Here is a 26,099-nt window from a genome sequence, read left to right on the forward strand (position 1 = left end):
ATCGAAGAGACTCTGCCAAGTAGCAGACCACGAATACTGTATTTGAACATTACAGGACTATTTCTCCCACTCATCGGCATTAACTTACATTTTTCTACGTTATGAGCAAGCTGCCATTCATCACGCCTACCAGAAATCTTAACCAATCCATCCTGTATACTCCTTCATTCGCTCAACGACATCTTCACGTAAACCACAGCTTTGTCAGCAAAGAGCCTCCGATTACTGTTCACCCTGCCCGTCGACGCCCACATCTGATGACGATTGGTGGGATCTGGGTTCAAGTTTCTCACGTGTCGCTCGATGACCTCACTGATTTCATCTACAAGGCCGAGGCCAGCTGTACTTGAATGCTTCACAAGAACCCTCGTATGGAGTGTTCTTCAATTTTGGCACTGTTCGGCATCGACGGTTCTTTGTCTACAGGAAGCTGCAGGCGAATAAACAGATGCAGATACTTAGACTGCAACGGTCTAAGTCGTTCGTCGGTAGGAGACGATGGCAAACGTGTAAGTCCCCCATTTTATTCGGAGTGTACAAATTCCATACTAAAATACCTCCACTAACAGCAATAAAGGTGCTCTGTTAGTAAGTGGGAAGCATTAGCTAATAAGAGTTTTGATTTAATTGTGTCCTACTACGGACGTTTACTGTACCTCATCATCGAGGCAGTCTTCTCCCGTGCTTCGAGCGCCCATAGTCTGTGTTGCAACTCCCTTACTAAACACAGTGCTCCGAAAACGTACATCACAGCGAGTAGATCGCTCTGAATAATATGACGGCTCTCTTATTTTAGTTGTCGTCCAGCATTAAATTGGCGAGTGACTGGAATCACTGTGGTCCGAATGTACATTTTTTCAATCCGCAGTAGTCAGCGGTGATCTCTGTCGCCAGCACGTGTTCCCTGTGGAGACTGACTTGAAACATAAAAAGCCCTTTGCGGGTGCCTCGGAGCTGGAATGTCCCTATGTGGGACACCCACGTTCTGGCCGTGATCAAATGGACTCATTTTGTGTGTTTTCTCTATTCTGCGCTCGGTTCCATTCGTCTGCCAGTGCAAAGGCCTGAAACTTCCCTGTCACGCGACTAACAGAACTACAGTGCGCCGTGGCAACGCGGGCGATGTCTCACCAACGTAGCAGCTAACTGTAACTCCGTCGTAACGTGCATGAGTATACATTTCTGACGATGAGATGGTAAGCGCTGGGCTCCCTTCGTTTCCTCACATACTTGCGTTTGTGTACAATGCGTCCGTTACTTAGGCAAAGAGTTCATAGTATCACTTTCAGGCTATTTATCGAACGTTCTACATTCGAAGCGCGCATGAGAAAAATGAAAAGCTGAAACTTTGCGTGTGTATTCTGATTTATTTTATTACGATACTCATTTCTCCATCTGTAGGTGGGAGTAAGAAAAGCAGAAGAAAAGTTAGCGACTGGAAGTTCATGAAAAGATCTCACCGCAACGATGAACACCTTTGTTCTAGTAAGTGCCCCCCCCCCCCCCCCCCACATCTCTCATATCTTTTACTCTCTCCCTGTTTCGTGATAATAATAAAACGAGCTGCCCTACTGTCGACTTTCTGCAAGTCCTCCGTCTATCCTCTGTGTTAAGGATATAATTCGGCGCAGCAATACTCCAGAAGGTGGCGGACATGCGTATTGTAGACAGTCTGTTTAGTGTATTTGTTGCACCTGTTAAGTGCTCCCAGTAAAACACAGTCTTTGGTTCGCCGCCTCCATAACACTTTCTGTGTGATGATTCCCATTTAAGTTATTTCTACTTGTAAACCATAGGTAATTAGTTTAATCGATAATCTTTAAATTCGAGCTATTTATCGTGTAGCAGAACTGTAACGAATTTTTTCCAGTACTCATGTGTTGGACTTTACACTTGTATTGTTTGGGGCGAATTGTCAGTTTTCACATCATGCCGATCATCTCGTTACAAAGGGCCCGTGCGAACTTCCACTCACCAATTTTATTCATTTTGATAGCTTGTGTGGGACACGACTAGGGCACCAGCATATGTAAACAGGAATCGTTTTCGAGAAAATCGAGTGTGAAAATTTCTGACTTGCTTACATACTAGCGACTTAAAGCGTCCGCAGCTGAACAAGTAAACATTTATCTTCATAAGCGCAAGATGTCGGGATCGAATCTCGCTGTCGCCACTGACTTTCATTTTAATTGCAACGGAAACTTTCTGACATGGAGATCGTCTCCCAACGTGCACTATTGAAGTAACACCTCCAAAATGTACTTTATTAATGCAGCCTTGCGACGTTTATTTTTACAGGCAGATGAAGAACCTTTTATAACTACTACAAAATTGTTTATAAATCATAGAGAAGAGAGGGAGTTTGTAGAGATTACTGCATAAAAATTCAACCAATCATACAACATTAGTTACGGGTATCAGTGTTCGGTGACATGCTTCTATATACATAGTATGCCGCGAAACTGCGTAATGACCAAGAAACGTTCATGAATGTAGACAAAGTTTCCAAGTTTGTTGTGCAATAGGCACACCGAAAAGACCATTGGCATGAAAAACTTCGGCGTTCATTACATGCGCTACATGTCGGAATATTACTGTTTTCCTTGTTTTAGGATCAGTCGCATCCTGACTTGAGCCGTGCGGCATAGATTACATATTAAACTTGTCACAGATGTAAATACAATAATACGAACAAAATGACTAAGCTGATTTGATAGAATGTTCTCTCCCATCCTTTCTTTATTTCCAATCTCTCTACGAAAAATTTTTTCCTTTTTTCAGTATAAAGATTATGAAAATTATAAATGATTCATTAGGTATTAGCAAATTGCACAATTGTTGTTTGAAATACGTGTAATTAAAAAAAAGTAAATACAGTGAGATTCGATCCAGAGACCTCGCACTTCTGATTGGTTGGTTGATTTTGTGGAAAGGACCAAACAGCGAGGTCATCGGTCCCCTCGGATTAGGGAAGGATGAGGAAGGAAGTCGGCCGTGCCCATTCAAAGGAACCATCCTGGCATTTGCCTGAAGTGATTTAGGGAAATCACGGAGAACCTAAAGCAGGATGGCCGGATGCGGGTTTGAACCGCGACCCTCCCGAATGCGAGTCCAGTATGCTAACGATAGCGCCACTTCGCTCGGTGCGCACTTATGAAACTAGGCGCTTACTCGCTACGCTGCGGAGCGCCCAAGTGTTAGTAATTGTATAAATTATACATATAAATACGCCTGAAAATTTCAAACTCGATTTTCTCGAAAACGGTCGAGAGTGGCGTCTTCCTGTTTACATATGTTAAAATCCTAGTTGTGCCTACGCACCCTGCCTGTATGAATCGGTTCGGTGAGGGGGAGTTTGTATGGTCCCCTTGTTAGTGTTAATCCAGTATAGTACGGATTCCCCTGTACTCAAGATTCGACAAATTTATTTTTATTTAACTTTGCGGACGGATGCCGTTCCAGTCGCCTCAGTCGCCATTTACCTGGGGGAAGTCTTGTGTGCCACCTGTTCGTGAATCGTATAAACTTTTTTTTCTGTTTGTGTGACGTATTTTCTGAGGTGGAAATTCGGGGACCAATCCAATATTTGCCGAAACGAGTGTGGAAAACCCTTTGAAAACCACTCTGTCTGGCTGGTGCACCAACCACGGTCGTTAATCAACCGGACTTGGCTGATCCGTGTCTGCCTCACCTTCCTGTTTCTTAACCGAACGTGCTGCGAATTACTCTTAGCAGTAGCCCTTTCGCGGCATGCACACGTATATATCAGTAAGATGCGACGACCGCAGGTCCAGTCTTTGCATGCGGGTGCACACCAAGCCCAGTCTCTTGCTGGAAACGGTAATGGCGAGTGAGGGGTTCATGGGTAGGTGACGCTACGCTGCGGGTCAAGTGGGAAGCGAGATCGGATGGCCGAGGCGGTTAAAGCGACCGCTCGCGTTAAGCGGGAGATGCGGGTACGAGTCCCGGCAGTGCTCAAATTTTCTGCTGTTGCCATTGATTCACTTCAGTGCCCAAATGAGGCTAGTGTAATTTAAAAACTTTGGAATCATGCAGATATCTTGTGACAGTAAAAATCGTTCTGATGTTCTATTGATTTTACTAGACGGCCAGCGATACCATCATTAAGAGGGCTGCTGACGTTGTCACATAAATCGTTTATATTAATGGAATGTAGTCGAATTAAGTCGGGTGATGCTGAGGGAATTAGATTAGGAAGTGAGACACTTAAAATAGTAAAGGAGTTTTGCTATTTGGGGAGCAAAATAACTGATGATGGTCGAAGTAGAGAGGATATAAAATGTAGACTGGCAATGGCAAGAAAAGCGTTTCTGAAGAAGAGAAATTTGTTAACATCGAGTATAGATTTGTCATAAAGTCATTTCTGAAAGTATTTGCATGGAGTGTAGCCATGTATGGAAGTGAGTCATGGACGATAAATAGTTTGGACAAGAAGAGAATAGAAGCTTTCGAAATGTGGTGCTACAGAAGAATGCTGAAGATTAGATGGGTAGATCACATAACTAATGAGGAAGTATTGAATCGGATTGGGGAGAAGAGAAGTTTGTGGCACAACTTGACCAGAAGAAGGGATCGGTTGGTAGGACATGTTCTGAGGCATCAAAGGGTCACTAATTTAGTATTGGAGGGCAGCGTGGAGGGTAAAAATCGTAGAAGGAGACCAAGAGATGACTACACTAAGCAGATGCAGAAGGATGTAGGTTGCAGTAGGTACTGGGAGATGAAGAAGCTTGCACAGGATAGAGTAGCATGGAGAGCTGCATCAAACCAGTCTCAGGACTGAGGACCACAACAACAACAATGGATTAAGAACAACGGAGAGCATGTAACATTTCCATGGTGAATCCCATATTCGGTTCGGTTTCATTAAATGATTTCCAGTCAGTTACTACGAACTGTGACCTTCCTGAAAGGAGATAGGCTGGCCGGAATGGCCGAGCGGTTCTAGGCGCTTCAGTCTGGAACCGCGCGACCGCTACGGTCGCTGGTTCGAATCCTGCCTCGGGCATGGATGTGTGTTTCGTCCTTAGGTTAGTTAGGTTTAAGTAGTTCTAAGTTATAAGGGACTGATGACCTCAGATGTTAAGTCCCATAGTGCTCAGAGCCATTTGAACCATTTGAATCTGAAAGGAGATAACGATCCAGTTGCACTACTGAGACTATACTCTGTAGGCACGCAATTCGTTTAGAAGTTGCTTGTGAGGAACTGTATCAAAAGCCTCCTGGCATTGTATAAGTATGTATCAGCTTGAGATCCCCTGTCGATAAACTCATTACTTTGTGCCAATAAAGAGCCGTTTTCACTAGACCGACATTTTATGACACTTTTCTGGCATTAGGAGAAATAACAGTCATAATAAACTAAGAAAAACCAGAGCTTGCACGAAAACAATCAGGTGTTCATTTTCCCCACTTGCTGTTGGAGAGTGATTGTAAGAATTCTCTGCCAAAATTGCAGAGTAATCATGTACAGGTATATATAGATGATTATCGTTACATTCTTCTAAGATTTATTTCTTAGGCTTTTAGGAACAAGCGTCTTCAAGAAACGTAAGAGATACAATAGTTCTATCATCGCATTGTGATGAACTAATATGTCAGGCGTAACACCACCGGAAAACTGGTGATAGTAAAGGATTGTTGGATGACTAATCGCTGAATGGATGTGGTACTCGACAGCTAACTGTTAGAGAGTTCGATCCATGCTCGATGCTATAATTTTTTTCTAGTGTTCTGCTGTTTCTTTCACCTCTGACAGAGCTCTGCGTATGTGGAAAATGCATTGTCACTGTGCTTCAATTTCTTGGTTAAATAGTATGTTTGCACGTAACAGGCAGAATGTGTCATTTCATAGGTTGTGGGAAGACAGTTTTACCATTCCTGCGAAAGCATTGTGATATTTAAGAAAACAGTTTTAAGATTCTTTATTGCTTTGTTTACTGTAATAGAGGACTGTTGGAGAGAGTGGCGCACGACTCGACTGGTACCGGAGGCTTAAGCATAACGGTAACTAACTGGTAGAAAATACGAGGGTATCGGGAGAAGCGCAGCACTTTCGAGTGAAAGCGTTGCTGACGGCGCAGTTACAGCAAAATAAATATTTTTGGAAAACATTGTTAGCAGAAATAAATAGTACCCAGCCTTTTGATAAACACTTTGAAATTACCGTAACGCAACGTGTAAAATTCGCTGTAGCCCTCTATACGAAAGTGAGAGGCAACAAATTCATCTAGTGTCAACTTTAAAAACTAGAAGTTATGCTCATTGTGATGTGATAAATTAGTGAACAAGGTATTCACAAAAAGTATCACCAATTGAGTAGCAAAAACGTTGCGTTTAATCAAACAAGAGGAACAAACTTACATCAGAACGAACTATAGCATTTACAAGGCATGAGAAAATAAGAAAGGAGGATGTGCAAGATGATGTATGAAGTAAGGGGAGAAATAACTTGACCGAGACACGTGCTTTTGTGACAGCAAGATCGAAAGCGCGAGCTGTTGCACTGTGATGAAACAACAAAGCATCTTTTGACATTTCTCACACGCAAACTGTATCTCATGGCGCTTTTTTATGGGAAGTTTGCCTCATAGTTTTCAGTATTCGCATGCTCTTTCGCGAGATTAGCATATCGATATAAAATTACATTAACTCACAGGCAGGGAAAAAGTCTGCAAACTCTTGAGAGTAAAAAGAAAATTATTTTTTATAAATGCGTGAAAGTAAAAAATGATAGCTGTTGACCTCCCCCTCAAGTATCGACAATAACTTAAAAATCGCGTGAATTGCGCAGCATTGATTCAGCCCAGCTGCTTAACTATCGCCGAATGTCTTGGTCATAACATAATCTCTCAAGCTCGAACTCGGCCGTCTGCTGTTACACCTAAATTTCCTCACGTCGGCAGTTCACATGCGAATCTGCATTTCTCTGCTGATCTACCTATACGCACTGCTAATTGTGATGATTGCTCCATAATTAGGGATCAACTCGAGCTCGTCGAACGCCTTAACGTCTAGCATGGGCGGAACCACGTCTGGTGGTATGAAAATGGGGTTAACTCGGCCAATATAATGACACCCGCAGGCGCGTATATGAGTTGGCCTAAGGCATCGTCTAATGAAGAAGAGAGATTGGGATGCAAAAGTACAGGCAATATCGACACGTTATTATAGCTATAAGCCCAATTCTTAGGTCTGCCTTGGCCCCACAGCCAAAATACTTACCTCTCTCACTCTCCCGCTCCTTTTTTTCCGCTTTATTCTGATTAAGCCACGCCTGGCGAGCATTAAATCTTGGGGCGTAAACTTCGGCGGGCAGCCTTCGGCGGCGTTTGCCGCCAACGCAAGCTGGGAAAAAAAAGTAGATACGATTTCCGCCACATATGTAAATTTTCAGTGGAAGAACTTGGTGCTCTCCGTCAAGAAATTGTGATTGGCCATAGTTGCTCTCCATTTATAAGGAATCTGGTTTCTAAATTAGACGTTCGGCGTCGGCAGAGAAGACCAAGTGGGCGGCGCCGTAATTACATTTATACTGTTTCTTTCTCTTTTCCACCCCTTCCTTGTCCCTCCTCCCCCCAGCCGACCTTCCCGGCCCATTCTTCGGCAATCGGGATTGCAGACTCCGTATCGAAAGGTCCAGCATTACGCCGGCCATTAAATGCCTTCTGGCTCCGGGCACAGAGAACGTACGTACGCGCCCAGATTAAAAGATCTCCGTCCCTCCATCTCCTCGTTATACATTCTCCGGGCGAGGCTGGCGGAAAGGAGCAGGTGGATGGATGAATTTGTGTAGGGGGCGGGAGAATGGGCGGCGATCAGCGAAGGGGGCAGGCAGGCCCAGCGCCGGAGCGCGGAGACGAATGGGTCATTGCGCAAGAAAGTATAACTTGCGAGGCGAACCGAGCCGAGGGGGCTGTGCAGTCGGCGGTGATGGGCGTGTCCGGTCGAGGAGGGCCGATTGCCCGGGGCCTCGCCGTCCCTCCCCGATTAGCATATCCAGCGGACCTGCCCTTCCCTGCGTCCGTGTACGCTCTCCTACACTGTGTGCGTGCATTTGTTTCAGCATCCATGGCGCCCAAGAAGGTAGAGGAGCCCGAGAGGAAGCCGCTCATTGGTCGCGTGGGCACCAATCTCAAGGTGGGCATCGTCGGCATCCCCAACGTCGGCAAGTCCACCTTCTTCAACGTCCTCACCAAGAGCCAGGCGGCCGCCGAGAACTTCCCGTTCTGCACCATCGATCCCAATGAAAATAAGTATCTCCTCTTTTCAGTTTCTTTTGTAGATATTTTGATGCTGGATTGTAGTGTTGCCGTCTCCGACAATCTACCTTTCATCGCCGACTTCGACAACGCGGATTGAGACATTCCGACCATTGGATTTCATAGATAGATCGTGGCAGATAATGTTCAAGGTGGCGCAATAGTAAGACCCAGCATTTGCATTCAGGAGGACGACAATTCAAAGCCCCCACTTGAACTTCAGATTTACTTTTTCCGTGAGTTCCTTAAGTCCCGTAATGATTCCTTTGCAAAGGGCGCAAGCGGATTTACTCTCCATCCCTCCCAAGTACCAACTTACGCGTCATCTTTAATAAAGTCGTCGACGAGAAAGTACACATTAATTTTCTGTCCTTTTCAAGGAACTTAACAATGGAATCTTTTAAAACCAAGTTTAATGCAGGAAAAGAAAAATACGCAGAAAATTCTCATTGCCTAGCTACATGTCAAGTTTAATGACGAATTCTACCGACTCCCTTAAAGTTACCCAATTTTTTCGAAATTTCCCGACATGAGAGCTCATTAGCTGACTAGGATTTCAGTTGGGATAATAGTTTCTAGAGAGCAATTATTTCAGCGACTGACATGCCAGACACATCTCATGGCTCGAATGGAAGCTTCAGTAATCGAATAGCCTTCCTCCTTATAATAAACTGCAAGGTTTGCTACATTGGAACTCTGTGAGTTCCTTTGTGGAGTACAGATACTTAGGAGACACGTATTACCACGTTAATCCTTGCATCAACCCGTGAAGCGCTCGTAAAAGCTCTTTTACTTCCTAAGATGACTACCCGCAAATTGCAAGGGTATGAATACCTATTCAGTACGAACTTTGTCAGGGAGTTCAATTACAGGGTAAACCCATTGGAAGATGAATTATTAATTTCGCAAACTTAAAAAAAAAGTTCAAATGTGTGTGAAATCCTATGGCACTTAACTGCTAAGGTCATCAGTCCCTAAGCTTACACACTACTTAACCTAAATTATCCTAAGGACAAACACACACACCTATGCCCAAGGGAGGACTCGAACCTACTCCGGGACCAGCCGCACAATCCATGACTGCAGCGCCTTAGACAGCTCGGCTAATCCCTCGCGGCAAAACTTTAAACCAACTCTCAAAACTTTAAACCAACTCTATTGGGTGAAGCATATCTTAGTGGTCGGAGCACAGTTAATGAAACGTCACCACGATTTGAAAGTGAGAAATTGGCATTGCACCGAAGCTCTGAGTATGGAACTGTGCTTCGAAAGATGCAGGATTATTGGAGTTGAAAGTCCTGTCAACGACGGGGTCATTAAAGACATGGCTTAGGACTGGGGAAGAAAACCGGCCGTGTCGTGTTCGAAGGAACTGTTCACGTTTGGAGTTTCCGTCAATTTAGTCGCTACCAGAATGCAAAATTAATTTATTTGTTTACATCAATACGTGATTTGTAATCTTGTAAAAGTGCCAGTACTAAAGACTCAGATACATCACAGCGTTCCTTTTTTGAGAGTATGTTTCTATTCCAAATCTCGAGGATGTACTTTCGTAACACAGTCCAAGTTGGGTTAGAAGATTTTCAAACGTTGAAAATCACTGCTGAGAAATCGAACACACGCAGGGGGTTGAATAAAGAGATAGAATATATCCATTATATACTTTCCCCGCAAAGACTAGTATGTTCTTGGTCGTTCAACGCCAGAATATATCCAATATGTACGTTCCCCGCAAAGACTAGTATGTTCTTGGTCGTTCAACGACAATGTGCTTCGCCAGACAAATAATGAATTAACAAACTCCAACAAATAGTGTAGGACCTCTTCTTGCCCCCCCCCCCCCCCCACTCACACACACACTCTTTTCTGCCCTGTGCTTTCAGGTCCCATTCTATCCCATTCTATAGCTTGACTTGCCACTTCCAAAATTCTACGTAAGTGTGGGCCATATGGAGAAGGATGCCTTGCGTGGTGCACGAGTGCCCTTAGATTCGATCTCCTGAATCTCTTGTCATGGCTTTGCATCTCCACCTGTGATTCAACTGTTTGAGCGAGGACACTTTCCGAGGTATGTCATCTTCTTCCGTTGTCGCCTGTTCTCTTTCGCCCCAATCACAATACTGGATTTCCTCTGCACCCAGTATCCAGCACGGTAGCCAGTCCGTTGTGGTGAGGCCATCATGTACCCATTTGGTGGTAGCCCCCTGACAACACAGGGATTGCACGGCTGATGCCTGAGCTGTAAACTCCCCACATATGCTGAGGAGTAGATGCCCGTCTTCCTGGGGCATCAGGACTTCTGGCAATGGCCATAATGTCAGTTGGTGTATGCTGTGGCTGTGTGGCGCCCATGGGGAGAGCCCCTGATTGTAGTGGGTGGCATTAGGGCAGATGACCAGCAATGAAGCGGACTAAGTGATCTGTTGCTGGTGACCGTACGGCACCAGCAGTCTCTAAGAAGGGCAAGATAGAATACAATGCCGTCAGGTATGTCCCTAAGTCGTTTCCCTCCCTCACTACGTCATGGGAGGACCGTAGAGCTACAGAACGCAGAGCGCCATATTCGCCTCAGTTTTTAGTCTGTAGCAGAACCGATGGGGACTCTTTCCTACCTACGAAGCCTCAGTTTTTCGTCGAACACCTTGAGGATAAGTTTGGAAAAGTGACAGCGCTGTCCAAGATGGAAAACGACGCAGTCTTGATTCAGACAGTATCCCCAGCCCAATCCCGAGCCTTACTCGCCTGTGACAAGCTGAGTGGTATTCCTGTTTCTGTCACTCCCCATAAGAGCCTCAACATGGTCCAGGGGATTATTTTCCATCGTGACCTCCTCTTGCAGTCTGACGACAAGCTCCGCGTCAATTTAGAATGGCGGGGTGTTCATTTTATCTGGCTTGTTTACAGGGGACCCAAAGACAACAGGGTTGTTATTGATGTCTTCATCTTGGTCTTTGAGGGTGATTCATTGCCTGAAAAGGGTAAGGTGACAGTTTACCACTGTGACGTTAAACCATACGTCCCTCCCCCTATGCGGTGCTGTAAGTGCTGGAAGTTCAGGTACATGTCTTCTTGCTACGCTTCCAGCGCCACATGTCGTGACTGCAGACGTCCACTGCACCCAGATTCTCCATGTGCTTCACCTCCCATTTGCCTCAACTGTGGAGAGCACCGCTCCCCCTTCGGGCCAGACTGACAAATACTCCCACTTGCCTCAACTGTGGAGAGCACCGCTCCCCCTTCGGGCCAGACTGACAAATACTCCAAAAGGAGCAGAAAATCATGGAGTACAAGACCCTGGACCAGTTGACTTACACAGAGGCTAAACGTAAATTCCAAAGATTACACTCCATTCGGTTGACGCCGACATACGCTGCAGCTACATCACCATTGCTGTCGCCAGTGGTTCCTCACTCTGTGCCAGAACACATCCACCCACTTGGTGGTCAGGGGCAAATTTTCCTCCGTTGCTCCCAAAGCACTTACTTTGCGAACAAGCCGCCCCCCCCCCCCCCTTCCAAACTCACCCCTGCCTCCTCCTCCTGCTTCTCCCGTGTGGAAGGGGTCCCTTGGGGCCCTCTCTCCCAAGGTCTGTATTAATGCCATGACAGACACTCGCCAGTGGCTAAATGACCCAAAAGCTGCTAGACGAAGAGCTTCACGGTCTTCCTCCATGTATCAAGCTGCTTTGGAGAAATGTTCCCAGCAAGCCTCTAAAGAGAAGTGAGAGAGCAAGCAAACTAAGAAGTAGTTTTCTAAGAAACGGAACCCTCTGGTGGTCCCAACACCACCACTCCATATTAATTCTGCATCTGAGGATGCAGTGGAGATCTCAGCGTCCCCTGCGGACCTGAATCTAACTGATGCGTCATCCACCATAGAAATTGCTACAAATACTCAGTCGGAGGCAGCAGGTGACCCTAAGGCATAACCTGCCTCCTTGCGCGCTTCATGCCTTCCCAGCCTCACGATAACGCCATCCTCCAGTGGAATTGGGGCGGTATTTTCCACCACCTGGCTGAGCTATGGCAACTCGTAAGCTTTACACCTGTTTCTGCATTGCCCACCAAGAAACCTGGTTCCTGGAATGCGGACCCCTGGTCTCTATGGCTGTATGGAATATTACAGGAACCATAGCAACTATAATAGAGCGTCAGGTGGAGTTTGCGTCTATGTCCTGAACTCAGCATGCAGTGAATCTGTTCCCCTTCAAATGGTTCAAATGGCTCTCAACACTATGGGACTTTAACATCTGAGGTCATCAGTCCCCTAGAACTTTGAACTACTTAAACCTGCAGCCGGTCGGTGTGGCCGAGCGGTTCTAGGGCCGAGCGGTTCTAGGTGCTTCAGTCTGTAACCGCACGACCACTACAGTCGCAGGTTCGAATCCTGCCTCGGGCATGGATGTGTGTGATGTCCTTAGGTTAGTTATGTTTAAGTAGTTCTGAGTTCTATGGGACTAATGACCTCAGATGTTAAATCCCATAGTACTCAGCCATTTGAACCATATGAACGACACACACATCCATGCCCGAGGCACGATTCGAACCTGCGACCGTAGCAGTGGCTCGGTACCAGACTGAAGCACTTAGAACCGCTCGACCACTCCGGCCAGCTGTGCCCCTCCAAACGCCTCATGAAACTGTGGCTGTCAGGATAAGGACGACACAGGAAATAACTGTCTGCAACGTATATATTCCTCCAGATAGTGCAGTATCCCTGAACGCATTGGCTGTGCTGATTTATCAACTCCATAAACCTTGCCTACTTTTGGGAGATTTTAACGCTCATAACCACTTGCGGGGTGCACAGTTCTTACTGACAGAGGCAGAGATGTCGAAAATTTACTGTTACAAACATACAAAGATTCATTAAAAATACTGCAACAAGAATTAGAATCCAGCTCATACAATAGCAACTCTGATGGGGCTCACTGTACTAAGTACGAACGATGGTGTCGTAGCAATGAGGTGCCAGTGGGCTGAGTGGCTGCCGCCAGCTGTCGTATGTCGCGCGGTGGTATCGACGGTCGAAGGCATGGCACAGCGGGTTCACACCATTGGCTCCGCCAGTTACCCGCGATCGCTGTCGGCGTCTAATGCAAACTTACAATTGCTTTACCAACTGTAGAACGACAGTGGGGTGGTATCGATACGTGATACCACAAAGTCGATTTTTGTGGGCTACGAAGGAACCACGTTCACATCCACTGTAAACTGTGCATACCACGACCGAACATACTTCGTACACGATTCGTGTTTGTCAAACGCTGGTATGAAATGTCGTTGCGCTTCGGTGACAGAGAGATACGAACGAAATTCAATCTCAATATAGCATTTTCAAACGGCGTCCATACTAATTGCTAATTGCTGTGCTCTGGTGGAAGGAATTAGAATCTGCACAGAAAAAAAAAACTTTAGTTTCTCAGCTCAGCTGAAAAGTTGAATATTCTTCTTCTTCTTCTTCTTCTTCTTCTTCCTCCTCCTCCTCCTCCTCCTCCTCCTCCTCCTCCTCCTCCTCCTCCTCCATCCCTCGTTTCTGTATGTGGCCGTTATTTGTTGTAACGGGTTGAGGAATGTTAGTGAACAGTAGTGTATGGATGCCACCACTCACCCAGAGACAGAATCCGAGTACACCCGTCTGTCCGCCTTTAGAGTAAATCTCATGTTCCAGTGTGGCAGTATTTTCTAAATGCGTGCGGAGCGTGTATCTGAGGCGAGACGTTGGTACCAGCCCCATATTCACATAGTTGGACATGGCAAAACGGTCTAAAAAACACGCCCAGCCTGGCAGGCTCACCACCGACCGAAGTGGCGCATTGGCTAGACACTGGACTCGCATTCGGGAGGACGACAGTTTAATCCCGATTTCCCTAAATCGCTCCAGGAAAGTGCCGGGATGGTTCCTTTCAAAGGGCACGGCCGACTTCCTTCCCCGTCCTTCCCTAATCCGATGAGACCGATGACCTCGCTGTCTAGTCTCCTTCCCCAAACAACACCCCCCCCCCCCCCCCCCTGGCAGGCTCACCCGCCCTTGTCGTTAAGCCGCGGAGCGGGTTCTATCCGGGACTGGCTCGCCTCTCTGAATGCCCGAAGCTGCGCGTTAACGCGCTCAGCCATGTGGGCGAGTTGTCAAGTTACACATCCCTGTGCCACAAATGTACAGTACATTGTGGAAACAGTTTCATCAGTTGTAACAACCCATGGATGTATGCGCGCGCGCGTGTGTGTGTGTGTGTGTGTGTGTGTGTGTGTGTGTGTGTGTGTGTGTGTGTGTGTTTAGTTGAAATAGAAGTTTCTTAGACAACAAAATTTGAAACTTTGAAATGACGTGGTATATCGAATTATGAACATAAAATAATTTAGTAATCTTAATAAGACTTCATATTATCTCTTACAAAGGTATTAAGTTTAACTTTCTTCCTTTATTTACTTTTCTGTTTTATTAACCATAACGAGAGATACGTGAAGCAACTTGGACTTAACACATTTAGCGCAGCAAATACAGAATACAATTAAACTGTGTTACTTTTAGTGAGAGAGTGTATTCTCTAAAAACATGATACTGCATATCGGGAGCTATCAAATGCAGCAACGATAAAATAACTTGAACACTTAACGGGCATTCTGAAATAAATCTCTGCACATACTGTTGAATTTTTAACCTGCAGTCCGTCGGTTTAGTGACGCTGTGGCTTTCGACGTTGCTGACAATTTTGGAGAGTTGGCGGATTTTATATTCAAGCTCGGTATTAAATCACAGTTCGAGAAGAAATCTTACGGCAGCTGTGCACTTACCTTACGATCACGACCGCGATCGAATACTCTATTTCTCATTGACGTTTTCCATTACGTTGTGCCGGAAATTCCGAACTGTCAGTAGCACTTAATTTTCAAAAAAATATAGATGTTGACATAATGTAAGCGTCTCTTTCGAAGTAATTTCCCTGAGTTGAAAAAGAAAAGAAAACAATGGCAAGGCGAACAAGGAAGATCATTAAGCGTTTAAGATGAAACAGCAGGGCTGGGCCACAGCGGGCGGAATATTCTTCCTTTGAAGCGGCCTATCACCGAGACGACTCCGTCGCCGTCGCCGGTCGAATTAACTTTTATTATCCTCCGCCAGGCGGGACGTGGCCTCCGCCCCTGTAAATCAATTGCCCCGCGGCACGTCAGCGGCCATCAGTTTAATGCCCGGCCCGAGGAGCAGAAGGCCTTGAATAGCCCGCTGATAACGTAATTGCTCAAGATTTGAATTCTGCTCCGCACGTGTTTCAGGGGCATTCGGATCCCCCGCCGCCTTTCTTTGTTATTGATATGAAGCGGGCGAGGGGGTTAGCCTCTGTCGGCGCTCCCTGGCCGCCCTTTAGCGACACTGTTCGTGATGAGCATACGCTCGCTCGTCGCTGCCTTCCTGTTATGGGGCGGGCACGTTTTTATCTCTAGCAAGTCCCCTCTCCAAATAAAGTAGCCTTCGGTGCGGTCATCTCTGTTAAAGACATACCGAAGTATTCCTCAAGAGCGCCGCACAGGAAGGGATGTCACCCAACTTAATCCGTAACATAACATCAGAAACAGTTGCACAACGTGCGACGTAAAAGACGACCACACGGTATCGGCATTCTCTTAAGCTTCTTTCACACAAGTGAAGTTATTATCTCAGCCTACTACTCGTGGCAAATGAATCTACTGTAGCGCCCCCTGTATAAACTATCTCTTTAAAAATGTCCGGGTACCTTATGTAAATGCGAAATTGACCACTAGATTTCACAAGAGACGGACATGCCAATATGAAAGGAGGCAGGCTGGTAATATTGTGTTGTCAACAGACAGTAACAGCGGAATGGGTCTGTCAACACACTTAAGTGACTTCGAACGTTAACTAGTCATTGGATGTGTTCTGACTAACAAATCCGTCAGCGACATTTCAACACTTCTACAGCTGCCCAAGTCTACTGTTGGTGGCGTGATAGTGAAGCGGAAGCGCGCTGAAACAACCACAGCTAAACCAGCATCAGGCAGATTAACTGTACTGGTCGGACAGGAAGCGTTGAGCATTGCACAGTGTGTGTGTGTGTGTGTGTGTGTGTGTGTGTGTGTGTGTGTGTGTGTGTAAAATAAAAAAAAAACATGAAAGCAACGGAAGGAATCACTCGTGAGTACTACCAGCAGTCCGGCTGGCACAAAGATTGTGCCAAGGGAGCTGAAAAGGAGTGGGGTACAACGGTTGAGCAGCTCCTCACGAGTCACACATTTCTGAGTCAATACTCAGCGACGCTAGAAGTGGTGTAAAGAACGACGTGACTGGGCAGTGAATGCCTGTAAGCGAGTGGGCTCTTCTTTCCTCAGTTATAAAAGGGGCCAAATAACTTTTTACTTTCAAATATTTTGTCTCTTGTGTAAGAACACTCGTAGTACACACAGTCATGCAGCCTGAGCAAGTCTCGAATAAAAAGATAACAGTAAATTAAAGATTAAGAAGGAAAAATAAACACGAAATCCCTTAGATAACATAAGTGAGCGCGCCTTGAATTAACCGAGCGCGGCGGCGCAATTATGAAGGGACCGGACTCGCATTCGGGAGGACGGTAGTTGAAATTTCCATCCATCCAGGTTTCGATTTTCCACGATTTCCCCTAATTGGTTAAGGAAAATGCTTTAATTGGTTAAAGCGAATGCTGGGATTATTGCTTTCAAAGGGTGATGTTGAATTCCTTCCTCATTGTGAGCTTGTGCTCCGTCTCTGATGATTTCGTCGTAAACGGGACGTTTCATAGAGGATGATTGCGGAACTTTGGTTGTTCAGTGTGAAACGTCAAACCAGAAATAACTTCAGCCGTTTATATTTCTAATTTTATTTTATTTTTGCGACTAGTTTTGGCTTTTCACTACTGCATCATCACTGGTTGTCTTTTCTCCAAAGATCTGTTTAATTTTCCAGTAGGGAGTATCTGTCTTACACCTACTGATAGATGCCTCTACATTCCTACATTTCTCCTCTAGCCATCCTCGCTTAGCCATTTTGCTATTCCTGTCGATCTCATTTTTGAGACGTTTGGATTCCATTTCTCGTGGTTCATTCATTGCATTTTTATATTTTCTTCTTTCATCGTTTAAATTCAATATCTCTTGTGTCACCCAAGGATTTAACTAGCCCTCTTCTTTTTATCTACTCGATCCTCTGCTGCCTTCACTATTTCATCTATCAAAGCTATCCATTCGTCTTCTACTGTGTTTCTTTCCCCTGTATTCGTCAGTCGTACCTAATGCTCTCTCTGAAACACTCTACAGCATCTGGTTCTTTCAGTTTATCCAGGTCCCATCTCCATAAATTCCCACCTTTTTGCAGTTCCTTCAGTTTTAGTCTAGAGTTCATAACCAATATATTGTGATCAGAGTTCACATCTGCCCCTGGAAATGTCTTACAATTTAAAACTTGGTTCCTAAATCTCTGTCTTACCATTATATAATCTATCTGAAATCTTCCAGTGTCTCCAGGCTTCTTCTAATTGTACCAACTTCTAGCCTGATTCTTTAACCAAGTGTTAGCTATGATTAAGTTATGCTCTGCGCAAAATTCTACCAGGCGGCTTCCTCTTTCTTTCCTTACCTTCAGTCCATATTCACCTACTGCTTTTCCTTCTTTTCCTTTCCCTTCTAACGAATTCCAGTCCCCCATGACTATAAAATTTTCGTCTCCCGTAACTATCTTTTATCCAGGGTGTATACGACCCGGACATCCGGGAAAAGCTCGGGAATTTTTTCGTCCGCGAGAAAACCGGGAAAACCCCGGGAATTTTTCATTGTTTTAGTTACCAGTTAAATTTTTGTAATTTTGACTGATAAGAACGAAGGATATTGTTGTATCCCGCCTTTGCGAAATAATACTGCAGCAACAAAACATGAACGGGAGAAAAAAAAACAAAATGAAACTTAAGTCGCAAAGGAAATGCGCCATATACAACAACAAAACACAGTGGTAACAACAAAGTGCCTCCGATGCGTATGACAGCTGTTTACATTGGATTCATTTGAGCAGTTGCGGGCGGGCTCCTGCGCGTGCGCAGTTGAGTCGCGTGTTAGTAGTACCTTCTCTCGCTTCTGGCTACAGATGGGTGGGGCTGATGCACAGAGCAGTCTTGAGTTGTAGTGGGGAGGTTGGTAGTCTCCACGTGACCTGTGTTTACGTTTAGTGATTTTCCTGTTTCCTCTTCGGTTATTGCTCTCACATTAAATGAAAACAAAACGGATTTCTGTGGCCGGGAGCTACCAAATGAATTAAAATACGTTCGCATAGTTACGGAAGGCTAAAGTTTGTGGTTAGTTTCAGGTTTTATTTCCACCTTTCTGACAGTCAAGCATTAATCGCCTTGCAGAACAATGAAGTTATTTTTGTCGGTTTGCTAAAGAAATTTGGCTTTTATCAATCTTTTGCGCTGAGCAGTCAATTTATTTCAAACGAAGTGTTTAATTTCACACTATTGGCTTGTTTCAATTGTTCGCTGCATTTAGAGTGCACGTTTTCCATCTTATAGCTCGTATGGCATTATGCCATAAAAAAGAACCAAACATGAAATAATACAGTACTGGTACTTAAGAAAATTTACACCCGAATCTGGACATACGATTGTGCACTTTAAACCGAATTATGCATTTTAGTATGGTTCATGAAATTCCGATGCTCTTGAAGTATCCTTTGATGTCTTGTTTCTTTTATGACATAATGCAAGATCTTTTAATGTTTACACGTACGAACATGCGGGCTTCCTGAGTCATCGTAGCTGCGCAGCCGCAGTGACGCCTGTTGTCTGGCGCTCTCTGGCAACTGCTGAAACGAACCAGTTTCTAACAGGTCACGGGAAAATATGCGAATGGTGGTTTGAAAAGTGTTACTTTCAAAGTAAATTTCCTTTTACGCAAGATGAACTATGTGCGAGATCGTACGACGAATTTCTTAAATCACAGAGCGTTTGACTCATTTAAAAATCAACTCTTTGAGGACGACCACTTAGAAGAATTTCGAGCCCAGAAGATCAGACATTTACGTCGTTATTAAAAATTTTACTGGCACATTCGTGTGATGTATCTTAAAGTGTAACACGCGCAAAAGATCAGAATTATAGGCCCTATGTGGAAGCTTAGCTTCTCCTGCAGCTTATTAATCTTCGAGACCAATATTATTTGTGAAAGCTTTGTTTTTCTTGTAGCAACACTATGTATATTAATTTCAACCATTAACTTCTCTTTTTTGTGTGTTCGCGCTACTTAAGAGTGATCTTGCTATTGTTTGACTGTCACGTGTCCTATGCTGTCATCCCTGCCGCCGTTGGATAAGCAGCTGCCAACAGAAAGTCGTATACTCCTAGCTCTCTCATTTGTTCCGTAATTTAATTCTTAATTTCTTTGCGTGTTTTTGGTACTTGCATTGTTTAATTCATAAATTTCGGGCGTATTATAGTATTTGAGAGTTGTAGCATCGCATTTTAGTACCTGAATAGTGTAAAATCGCGTAGTCTCCTTCCGCCGCCAAGCAGTGTGTCAACAGTGCGCAAGTAGCAACATTACTGCATTTACTAGGCAATCTTGTATTTTAATAACCGTTTAAATGTTGTGTCGATTTGTTTTAGCTCTCTGTAGATAAATTCAGACGTTGTTTGCACAACAGTTTTTAGCATGGCTAGGGACTGCAACTGCTATGTTCGGATGCAGGCTGAGTTGGCATCCCGTCGCTCCCAGCTTCAGGCAGTTTTGGCTTCGGTCACTCAGCTTTAGGCTGTTGCCAATGGGCATCACTGTGGGGGTCCGGATGGTGGTTTGTCGGGGACGGCCAGCTCGTCCCACGCATCCCCCGATCGGACTACCACTGTGGCTGCCGGGGATACTGCCCACATTGAGGCTGATCCCTCACCTGTGGTAGAGTGGGAGATCGTCTCGAGGTGTGGCAGGGGGCGAAAGACATTCCGGAGGGCTGAACGGAAGGCCTCTCCAGTTTGTCTGACGAACCTGTTTCAGGCACTGTCTCCGGCTGATACTGATATTCGGCCGGAGATGGCGGTTTGTCCTGTTCTAGAGGTTGCCCCTCAGTCTGCAAGATCCGGGCAGTCGCAGAGGGTGGGCGTAATGGTAGTTGGGAGCTCCAACGTCAGGCGCGTAATGGGGCCCCTTAGGGATATGGCAGCAAGAGAGGGGAAGAAAACCAATGTGCACTCCGTGTGCATACCGGGGGGAGTCATTCCAGATGTGGAAAGGGTTCTTCCGGATGCCATGAAGGGTACAGGATGCACCCATCTGCAGGTGGTCGCTCATGTCAGCACCAATGATGTGTGTCGCTATGGATCGGAGGAAATCCTTTCTGGCTTCTGGCGGCTATCTGATTTGGTGAAGACTGCCAGTCTCGCTAGTGGGATGAAAGCAGAGCTCACCATCTGCAGCATCGTTGACAGGACTGACTGCGGACCTTTGGTACAGAGCCGAGTGGAGGGTCTGAATCAGAGGCTGAGATGGTTCTGCGACCGTGTGGGCTGCAGATTCCTCGACTTGCGCCATAGGGTGGTGGGGTTTCGGGTTCCGCTGGATAGGACAGGAGTCCACTACACGCAGCAAGCGGCTACACGGGTAGCAGGGGCTGTGTGGCGTGGACTGGGCGTTTTTTTTTTAGGTTAGATGGCCTCGGGCAAGTACAGAAAGGGCAACAGCCTCAAAGGGTGCGGGGCAAAGTCAGGACATGCGGGGACCAAGCAGCAATCTGTATTGTAATTGTAAACTGTCGAAGCTGCATTGGTACAGCACAGGAACTTCCAGCGCTGATAGAAAGGACCGAAGCTGAAATCGTTATAGGTACAGAAAGCTGGCTGAAGCCAGAGATAAATTCAGCCGAAATTTTTACAAAGGCACAGACGGTGTTTAGAAAGGATAGATTGCATGCAACCGGTGGCGGCGTGTTTGTCGCTGTTAGTAGTAGTTTATCCTGTAGTGAAGTAGAAGTGGATAGCTCCTGTGAAATATTATGGGTGGAGGTTACACTCAACAACCGAGCTAGGTTAATAATTGGCTCTTTTTACCGACCTCCCGACTCAGCAGCCTCAGTGGCAGAACAACTGAGAGAAAATTTGGAATACGTTTCACATAAATTTTCTCAGCATATTATAGTCTTTGGTGGAGATTTCAATTTACCAGATATAGACTGGTACACTCAGATGTTTTGGACGGGTGGTAGGGACAGAGCATCGAGTGACATTATACTGAGTGCACTATCCGAAAATTACCTCGAGCAATTAAACAGAGAACCGACTCGTTGAGATAACATCTTGGACCTACTGATAACAAACAGTCCCGAACTTTTCGACTCTTTAAGTGCAGAACAGGGAATCAGTGATCATAAGGTCGTTGCAGCACCCCTGAAAACGGAAGTTAATAGGAATATAAAAAAAGGGAGCAAGGTTTATCTGTTTAGCAAGAGTAATAGAAGGCAGATTTCAGACTACCTAACAGATCAAAACGAAAATTTCTGTTCCGACACTGGCAATGTTGAGTGTTTATGGAAAAAGTTTAAGGCAGTTGTAAAATGCGTTTTAGACAGGTACGTGCCGAGTAAAACTGTGAGGGACGGGAAAAACTCACCGTGGCTCAACAACAAAGTTAGGAAAGCAAAGAGAGCTTCACTCCAAGTTTAAACGCAGCCAAAACCTCTCAGACAAACAGAACCTAAACGATGTCAAAGTTAGCGTAAGGATGGCTATGCGTGAAGCGTTCAGTGAATTCGAAAGTAAAATTCTATGTACCGACTTGACAGAAAATCCTAGGAAGTTCTGGTCTTACGTTAAGTCAGTAAGTGGCTCGAAACAGCATATCCAGACACTCCAGGATGATGATGGCATTGAAACAGAGGATGACACGCGTAAAGCTGAAATACTAAACACCTTTTTCCAAAGCTGTTTCACAGGGAAAGACCTCACTGCAGTTCCTTCTCTAAATCCTCGCACAAACGAAAAAATTGGCTGACATCGAAATATGTGTCAAAGGAATAGAAAAGCAACTGGAATCAGTCAACAGAGGAAAGTCCACTGGACCTGACGGAATACCAATTCGATTCTACACAGAGTACGCGAAAGAACTTGCCCCCTTCTAACAGCCGCCTACCGCAAGTCTCTATAGGAACGGAAGGTTCCAAATGATTGGAAAAGAGCACAAGTAGTCCCAGTCTTCAAAAAGGGTCGTCGAGCAGATGCGCAAAACTATAGACCTACATCTCTGACGTCGATCTGTTGTAGAATTTTAGAACATGTTTTTTGCTCGAGTGTCATGTCGTTTTTGGAAACCCAGAATCTACTGTGTAGGAATCAACATGTATTCCGGAAACAGCGATCGTGTGAGACCCAACTCGCTTTATTTGTTCATGAGACCCAGAAAATATTAGATACAGGCTCCCAGGTAGATGCTATTTTCCTTGACTTCCGGAAGGTGTTCGATACAGTTCCGCACTGTCGCCTGATAAGCAAAGTAAGAGCCTACGGAATATCAGACGAGCTGTGTGGCTGGATTGAAGAGTTTTTAGCAAACAGAACACAGCATGTTGTTATGAATGGAGAGACGTCTACAGACGTTAAAGTAACCTCTGGCGTGCCACAGGGGAGTGTTATGGGACCACTGCTTTTCACAATATATATATAAATGACGTAGTAGATAGTGTCGGAAGTTCCTTGCGGCTTTTCGCGGATGATGCTGTAGTATACAGAGAAGTTGCAGCATTAGAAAATTATAGAGAAATGCAGGAAGATCTGCAGCGGATAGGCACTTGGTTCAGGGAGTGGCAACTGACCCTTAACATAGACAAATGTAATGTTTTGCGAATACATAGAAAGAAGGATCCTTTATTGTATGATATGATAGCGGAAAAAACACTGGTAGCAGTTACTTCTGTAAAATATGTGGGAGTATGCGTGCGGAACGATTTGAAGTGGAATGATCATATAAAATTAATAGTTGGTAAGGCGGGTACCAGGTTGAGATTCATTGGGGGAGTCCTTATAAAATGTAGTCCATCAACAAAGGAGGTGGCTTACAAAACACTCGTTCGACCTATACTTGGGTATTGCCCATCAGTGTGGGATCCGTACCAGATCTGGTTGACGGAGGAGATAGAGAAGATCCAAAGAAGAGCGACGCGTTTCGTCACAGGGTTATTTGGTAACCGTGATAGCGTTACGGAAATGTTTAGCAAACTCAAGTGGCAGACTCTGCAAGAGAGGCGCTCTGCATCGCGGTGTAGCTTTCTGTTCAGGTTTCGAGAGGGTGCGTTTCTGGATGAGGTATCGAATATATTGCTTCCCCCTACTTATACCTCCCGAGGAGATCACGAATGTGAAATTAGAGAGATTCGAGCGCGCACGGAGGCTTTCAGACAGTCGCTCTTCCCGCGAACCATACGCGACTGGAACATAAAAGAGAGGTAATGACAGTGGCACGTTAAGTGCCCTCCGTCACACACCGTTGGGTGGCTTGCGGAGTACAAATGTAGATGTAGATCACGTGACATGAGCCATGACTGGCTTCGCAATCTCGATTTCATCGCTTCGGAAAGTAACATGCAGTGTTTGGTGGAATTCGAATTTATACCTCCGTAACACGAAAAAATGCAGCGTACGTGTTGCTGCACATCAAAGAACTTTCCAAAACACGTTTATTTCCGCCATGGGTTTCGTTTTCTAAAGTGCCGGCAAATTCTACGTCTGTGTAGAAAACCATGAACATTCTAAGGATTGATAAGCTTTACAGTGCCGAGGAAAAGTATACTGACACTTAACACGGAGAAAGTGTATTTTCAGCCGGGAGAAAGTGTATTTTCAACTGGGAAATCCGGGAAAAATCCGTTGTTTTTTTCCCTTGTCTATGTATACACCCTGCTTATCGCACCATACATTTCTTCAGTCTCTTCATTATCTGCGGAGCTAGTTGGAATATAAACTTGAACTACTGTTGTAGGCGTGGGCTTCGTGTCTATCTTGGCTACAATAATGCGTTCACTATGCTGTTCGTAGTAGCTTACCCGCTCGCCAATTTTTTAACAAATTCATTATGGACTCTACTGTGCTGTACCCCATTTGATTTTGTACTTGTAATCCTGTATTCCGTTGACCAGAAGTCTTGTTCCTCCTGCCACCGAACTTCACTAATTCCCACTATATCTAACCTATCCATTTCCCTTCATAAATTTTCTAACTTACCTGCCCGATTATATTAAGTTATCCGATTATTCCCGAAACTTAGTCTCTCGGACTTTCAGCAGTGAAAATCTTCCCGGTGCCCAATGTCTCTCTTGTAGCTTCTGGCACTAGAGTTTGTTGAGCATCTCCGTGATACTCTCACGTCACTTACATATCCCGCGCCGCTCTTTGTTGGTCTTTTTCCATTTTCTCTTATTAATCGAACCTTAAGGTTCTTCGAATGAATGTGTGCCACCTGCTTTTCGTACAATTTGTTTTTCGTGGTCATTTGTCTTCTGTGCTGTCGCCAACAGTGCTCTCGTGCAATAGTGGATTTCTTCGCCTACTTACACTATGTGATCAAAAGTATCCGGACATCTGGCTGAAAATGACATACAAGTTCTTGCCGCCCTCCATCGGTAATGCTGGAATTCAGTAGGGTGTTGGCCCTCCTTAGCGTTGATGACAGCTTACACTCTCACAGGCATCTTCTTGTGGAAGGATTTTTGGGGAATGGCAGCTCATTCTTCACGGAGTGTTGCACTGAGGAGAGGTATCGATGTCGGTCGGTGAGGCCTGGCACGAAGTCGGCATTCCAAAACATCGCAAAGGTGTTCTGTAGGATTCAGGTCACAACTGTGTGCAGGACAGTTCATTACAGGAATGTTATTGTTCTGCAACAAGTCCACCATAGGCCTTGCATAATGAACAGGCGCTCGATCGTGTTGAAAGGAACAGTCGCCATCCCCGAATTGCTCTCCAGCAGTGGGAAGCAAGAAGGTGCTTAAAACATCAATGTAGGCCTGTGGTGTGATGGTGCCACGCAAAAGAACAAGGGGTGCATGCCCCCTCCATGAAAAACACGACCACACCATAACACCACCGCCTCTGAATTTTACTGTTGGCACTTCACACGCTGGCAGATTACGTTCACTGGGCATTCGCCATACCCACACACTGCCATGGGATCGCCACATTGAATACCGTGATTCGTCAGTCCATACAGCGTTTTTTCACTGTTCAATCGTCCATTGTTTACGCTCATTACACCAAGCGATGCGTCGTTTGGCATTTACCGGCGTGATGTGTGACTTACGAGCAGCCGCTCGACCATGAAATCCGAGTTTTCTCACCTTCCGCCTAACTGTCATAGTAGTTGCAGTGGATCGTGATGCAGTTTGGAATTCCTGTGTGATGGTCTGGATAGATGTCTGCCTTTTACACATTACGACCCTCTTCAACGGTCGCCTGTTTCTGTCAGTCAACAGACGAGGTCGGCCTGTACGCTTTTGTGCTGTACGTGTCCCTTCACATTTCCACTTCACTATCACATCGGAAACAGTGGACCTAGGGTTGTTTAGGAGTGTGGAAATCTCGCGTACAGACAGACGTGTGACAAAATGGACACCCCATCACCTCACTTCTGTTCTGTCATTATGTATAATGCATATTGAAGTCGCTGATATGGAGGACCTGGCAGTAGGAGGCGGCACAATGCACCTAATATGAAAAACGTATGTTTTTTGGGTATCCGGATACTTCTGATGACATAATACGTGTATTTAACATCAAGATAATGTTGTTGACGTTCAGGGTCAACGGACGGCCCGTGCACTCTC

At 45.3% G+C, this 26,099-nt stretch overlaps 1 protein-coding gene across 1 annotated transcript in view; it reads left to right on the plus strand.

Annotated features, from left to right (window-relative positions):
- LOC126353788 (obg-like ATPase 1) overlaps positions 1–26,099 on the plus strand; it is a 263,208-nt gene that overhangs the window by 40,969 nt on the left and 196,140 nt on the right. The window contains exon 2 of the mRNA XM_050002881.1: positions 8,087–8,270. Coding sequence (XP_049858838.1) covers positions 8,092–8,270 — 179 coding nt within the window. The 5' untranslated portion in view covers positions 8,087–8,091. The remainder of the gene's footprint in view (positions 1–8,086; positions 8,271–26,099) is intronic.

Source organism: Schistocerca gregaria, chromosome 1 (assembly GCF_023897955.1).
Source record: "Schistocerca gregaria isolate iqSchGreg1 chromosome 1, iqSchGreg1.2, whole genome shotgun sequence".
In the NCBI taxonomy this organism is placed as follows: domain Eukaryota; kingdom Metazoa; phylum Arthropoda; class Insecta; order Orthoptera; family Acrididae; genus Schistocerca; species Schistocerca gregaria.